The sequence below is a fragment of the Psammomys obesus genome, unplaced genomic scaffold, assembly GCF_907164565.1.
Source record: "Psammomys obesus unplaced genomic scaffold, mPsaObe1.curated_primary_1811, whole genome shotgun sequence".
Lineage (NCBI taxonomy): Eukaryota > Metazoa > Chordata > Mammalia > Rodentia > Muridae > Psammomys > Psammomys obesus.
In genome coordinates, this window is record NW_026590344.1 from 1 (window position 1) to 5,698 (window position 5,698).

General features: G+C 46.9%; 1 protein-coding gene across 1 annotated transcript; it reads left to right on the forward strand.

Moving 5' to 3' along the window:
- The first annotated feature begins 455 nt into the window (after positions 1-455).
- Positions 456-3,102, forward strand: LOC129676526 (disks large homolog 5-like). Its single transcript, XM_055606912.1, has 3 exons — positions 456-797; positions 1,811-1,911; positions 2,976-3,102. The coding sequence occupies exons 1-3, from the start codon at positions 456-458 to the stop codon at positions 3,100-3,102; spliced, it is 570 nt and encodes a 189-aa protein (XP_055462887.1).
- Positions 3,103-5,698: the final 2,596 nt, after the last annotated feature.

Consider the following 5,698-nt stretch of genomic DNA (forward strand, 5'->3'; position numbering starts at 1 on the left):
TGCCTCACCAAATACAAAAGCAATAGCAAAGAGAAGGTGAGAAAGGAGCGCTTTTGTTTTCTGCATGACCTGGGTTCCCAACGCTTCATAAGTTAATGGTTGCTGTTAGACACGGGGCATGGTCACAAGTGCGTGTGACAACAACACTTGAGGGTGGAGGGCTGATCAGCCAGTCCAGCCAGGTCCCTGGGCCTCTGGGACTCAGACAAGGTTTTAGGAGCTGAGTGTGGTGGAACAGGTAGATAGAAGGTGCCCCCTCGGTTCTTTTTTCCTACCTTGAGGGCACTTGTCATCTATTTTTTGATGTTTCCCCATTTCCTTGTACAGTAAAGGACAGGCAGAGACTCCTCGTTCTTTTGGAGGGACAGGGAACCCTGTTAGTGTTGTGGAACTTCAGTATTGTTATTCTTTCATGAATTAGCTGTTCTCTTCATGGTCTTCTTAGTGCAGCAGGCATGGTGGTATTGGGCTCCTGCTTAGGTCCTCATGGAAATGTTGGGCCTTTTGGTGTTCATGGGGTCCTGAAGGTAGTGATGGCAAGAGCAGGCTGGCGGTGGGGGGGGTGTAGGAGGAGGCTGGCAGAAGTTTACTCTTCAGACAGTGTTTCCAGCAATCTCCACAGCCGGCTCCTGATGGAGCAGACTCGGCTGAAGAGGAAGGTGGACATGCTGAGGCAGGAAAACAAGAAAGTGCAAGAGGATTGGGCCCTGCTGCAGCACCAGTTGGTGGACATGCAGCAGATCTGTGAGGACCAAGAGGAGGAGACCTGCAACCTCCAGACCCAGGAACTATACAAGGTCAGGGACCATTTGCCCATTGGACTTATCTATACACCTGAACTTTCACCTATTACCCTGCTTACTAATAGACACACCCAACCACCCGCCCACCTCATGCAATATGACCGTTCTTTTCTCTGTCAATGTACAGAAATTAGCCTAGTGTGAGAATGTCAATTACTGGCAGGCATACCCTGCTGTTCTGCTGAAGGTGCAGTCCAAACAGCAGCGTGGGGAATGAGATACCCCACGATTAGATGTTCTCTGGAAAGCTGGAGTGCAGTGTACCCGGATCATTGGAGCTCTCTGGGTCCTGTGGCTGTTTGGCCTGGCAGGGTCATGTGACATCACAGGTAGGAAGCAGCTGGCAAAAAGAAGAGCCTAGTGGTAATGCCAGATGAGTGTTTCTCATTGTCATCAATTTGGATATCGTGTGGCCTCCTCCATTCTTCCTCACTCCAACGTGGTCTCCTCTGTTGCCCAGCTCTTAGTTCACACTGACAGACGCCTGAATTAGAGTTTCTCAGCCCTGTTTTCTGGGAGTTATTTGGAGTGTTTATAATCTGGAGCTGCCTAGATGACAAGGGAAATGTGGAGGACTTTTGACAGTTTGATGAGGTCAGAGTCTAGAGACTTCAAAGGAAAAAATGCTCTACCCACCTCAACGTAGTCTGGCTAAGCAGAGCAAGCTCCTCACAGCTAGTTTCGTTCCCAAGGGATGGATAACAGAGTTGTGAGACCATTCTGAAAGAGCTTGTGTGCTGAGTCTAAACTCCATGCTCTTCTAGCATGAAGCCTCTGGGCAGGGTGGACAGTCGTGCAGTGTGCATTGGCGAGAGGAGGCCATTGGGCGTCTTTCACGTCAGTTTCTACCTTGCAACAGGGTTCCTCACTTGCCCTGAAGCTGCTGTTCTGGCTGTCCTGGCTGGCCAGCAAGCTCTGGGGTCCTCTGTGTGTGCTTGCTCCTGTATGACAGCGTGTGCACGCCTGTGTGCAACCCTCCGCTGAGAACACCATCTTGTCGTGAGCAGGAGCGGGAGACTGGAGAAACCCTGCAGAACGCCAGGAAGCAGAAGCAGCCTTCCAGGACTGAGCGTGAAGGCTGCAGCATCCACTTGAGGAGCTCCAGATGAGGTAGGAGCCCCGGCTGGGAGGAGAAGGTGAAGCCATCTGGGTCCCCTGCTCTTGGATTCTCTCTCTGTCTTTATGGGCTTTTGCTCATCAGCAAGGCTAAGAGCTACTCCTGGGAAAGAACACCTCAAAGTATTGTGCCGCTCCAGTCAACAGGAACTTCTGTCCAGGAAACAAGATGTTTGACACCTTCTGAGTCTTTAGTATATTCCTAGCAGGCTGTCCTTAAACTCGTGAGATCTGCCGACCTCTCCCTCCCAAGTGATGGGATCTCAAGGGCTGCACACCACACCAGGCTAAAATTTTACTTTTATTCAGGAACATCCCCTGATCTCTGCAGTGTTTACCCATTTCTGTGAGAAGGGTTCTCTGGAGAGACTAGGTTAAGGCGTTTCCAGGATGAAGCCAGGCAGATGTCTCTGCTACAGGGATGATCAGAACCTTGATGGGAATGTTCTGTAACACACTCCCATAGACAGCCAGCATGCAGTCTGCCCACCTCTAGTCCCTAGGAAAACAGAGCTTTCAGTGTGGTGCCAGAGCCTGTGCAGGGCCATTGTTGGCAGGCACACAACTCAGGAAATACTGCTCCAGCATGACAGGCTCCATCATGCATAATGCTTGGGTGCAAGGTGCCTCCTGAGCAGGAGGAATGAGCCAGCCTCATGACCTTGTTCAGGTGCCCAAGTTGCAAGGCTGTATTGTTTCTCTCTGTAAAATGATGTGATCCATCAGAGAGTCATCATGAATAACTTCTATTTCGATCTGATTATTAGGGTCCATGATTTTAAATAATGATGCCCTTGGACTGTAGGAGAAAGTCCTAGTCTTCGCAGCAGAACAGAGAACATCCAGTTCCTAGATCCAATTCTGACCTGCGTGTAAAATGGAAACATTTTGTAGGCCCAGATACTGTGTGACTGTTCTTTCTTGGGATTACAATGACTTCAGTTAAGAGATCAGTGTTGACTGTCCAGCACAGTTGAGGTGGTGGGAGGTAACAGCTTGAAGGCTGATATGGCAGGTCCCTACCAGGCCTGGGTCTTAACTGCCTTCCTCTCACAGGTCTGAAAAGCTGCGCCTTGAACTGGACCTGGCCATAGCCCATGAGGAGAGCCTCCTGCAGAAGGAGCTGCTGCACCAGGAGCCACCTGCTGAGCCCCAGGAAACACAGACTTTCTGGGAGGAATAGTCCTCTTCAGAATGGGTTTCCCTTGTGTGAACAAGCCCTGATTCTATCTAGCCAGTGAGCCAGCCAGGCTGCTTCTGGGTCTGATTCCCTTTGCTTTTGTGACAACACCCCTTGAGAGAACAGGTGTCTCCTTTGCCACTAAGTGTTCAAGACCAGCCAGAGGCTGTGGGTGTGTCCTGCTGAATCTGCAGGGAGAGAAGGCTGCTGAGCATCATTTTCTGTGTGGGTTTTGGTTTGGGTTTTCTTTCTTTGTTGGTGTTTCTTGTTGGTTGTTTTGATTTTGCCTTTCTTATTTGGATTTTACATATTCTTGTTATTGTTTTATAAAATTTGGTTAGGCTACTCGCTTTTTATATTGACTACCCTTTTAAAGACCGTTTTGGAAAAAAAAATGTGTTTTATTATGATTAAAAATGCAATTTCCAACGCTTTGCTCTTTTTAAAAATTCATTTGTTTAATACTTTACAGCCCAATGCCAGTCCTCTCCCTCCTCTCCTCCCCTCCCCTCTCTCTTTCTCAGAGAAGGGAAGGTCTTCCTCTGGTTTCAGGGATTGTGAGCTCTATCCTACCTTTCTAATCTTCCTTAATTCAGGAGGGCAGCTTCTTCCACCATGAAATGCCTTCTACCCAACTCTGCCCTCCTCAAGAGCTAACAGACCTCAAATCTCACTATGTAGTCCGTTACATCCCAGTCTCAACAGCTCTCCATCAATGTGTCTCAGTCCTCAGAGTCACCCTTTGACATATGTACCATTATTAGTCTTTCTACTGAGCAAATGGGGAAACGTGAGTTAAGGAGGAGCCAACAGATATGGCACAGAAGAAGGGGATTAATATTCATACCCATGGTAGAATGCAGCCTGGCATACTCAGATCCCTGGGTTCAGCCTTCAGCACTGAAAAAAAAAATCAAGCCAACCTGAAACATACACACACACACACACACACACACACACACACACACATACACACACACACACACACCTGTGCTAGCCACAAATTTCCAAAACCAAGTCTACCTGCTTTTCACCTCACTGTAACCTCCAGGAATGTTTCCAAAAGAATGTGCAGATCAACTCTTTGGAGTACTCCAGAGTTGAAAGACTTATTTGAATATCAGAGGAATGAAGGTTCTCTTCTATTCTTAGTTTACTTTGGTCTCAGAAACACGTGGGATTCCCAGAGACTGAGATGTGCAGGTGTCCCTGAAGGCTTTATGGCCAGAAGCAAAACAATCCAGGAAAAGACAACAAAGAAACTCTGTCCATCTTGAATTAGCTGTCCTTAACTGGTTCATACTTCTAGAGTCTGACGTCAGGTCCTTTATTTTAGTCATATTTAAACACAGCACTCTTTAGGAAAAAGAAAGTATTAGCTCACTCCCCTGTGTACCACAAAGCTTAAGACATGTTTATATGGAACCTCTTTTAAAGGAAATATGGAATCTCCCGTAAAGATAGGTAATGTTGATGCAGAAAGATTGCTCACGATTTAAGGTCTGGGAGAATGACTGAGGTAGGGTTTCACTAGGCCCTAAGATAATATAGAAGTCGCCTACGCTGTTGTAAACTACAAGTGGCATTTCTCATGATGATAGACTTAATAAATTCAGAAGCAATGCTCAAGATTTAGGGGAAAAGCATATTGGATAAACAAACATATTGTCTGGGTGATATGGGTGAAACCTGCCTCTACGAATTGCAAATGCTCATCAGACTGTAAATCATGTCTTTTCTCACCATGTCTGCTGGGAGACTAGTCAATATCTTTGAAGTTTAAATCTGCATGTTTAACTTTCTCTGGCTTCTCCAGTACTCATCTGTGTGCACAGAACCTGTTATGCCAGGATCACAGGCCCCTCAGAGACCACCAGGAGATGACTCTATGCAAGAGCAAGAGAGCTTCATTATGAAAGCAAAACTTGTGACCCAGGTCTCACTGAAGTGGGACCCAGAGCCCTGAGTGAGCAGGGTCTTTTTGTTTGTTTGTTTGTTTATTTGTTTTGTTTTTGAGCAGGGTTTTTTAAAGGGAAAAACCAGAAGCAGGGGGTTTCCATGAGAGCAAGCAGGGGTGTTCATGCCTTGACATGACAGGATTGGGTAAAAGCCATAGAGGTGAGGTGACCTTCTACATAATCACAATTGCCATTCTTCTAAATTACATCTGGAACTCTGGGGAGAATTTTCCCAACCGATTCTTATTGATTGTTGCCAGGGAGATTGTCTCTATTTTCTAGGAAAGTTAAGTTTGTTTTCTGCCAAGGGCACATTCTGTGATACCTGAGTTCAGCTCCTGGTCAGGATGGAAACTTATTTCAAAATGGAGTCACCCAGGCTAACTTAAACTCTTCAAACCTTTTGCTCTCAAAAGTGATTTTTTCAGCTCAGAGCAGATATATCTCTAGACTGTACATGAGGCACCAGAGAGGCATGTTGACATCCAGATTGCTGGGCTTTGGCACAGACTCTCAGGGCAGGCCCTCTGGGATACTAAACCTGCATGTGCCCCACGGAGACTCTTATCAGTAATACTCCAGTGAGCCAGGCCCCATGAAGACTCCTCCAGAAAGAGTCAAACAGGTTTGTGACTGTGCTT

Bases quoted from the DNA above. Each gene is read 5' to 3' on its own strand.
- LOC129676526 (XM_055606912.1), top strand. From the start codon at position 456: ATGGTGGTATTGGGCTCCTGCTTAGGTCCTCATGGAAATGTTGGGCCT. The intron at 798-1,810 runs GTCAGGGACCAT...TGTCGTGAGCAG, and splicing joins AGACCCAGGAACTATACAAG to GAGCGGGAGACTGGAGAAAC. The intron at 1,912-2,975 runs AGGTAGGAGCCC...TTCCTCTCACAG, and splicing joins CACTTGAGGAGCTCCAGATG to GTCTGAAAAGCTGCGCCTTG.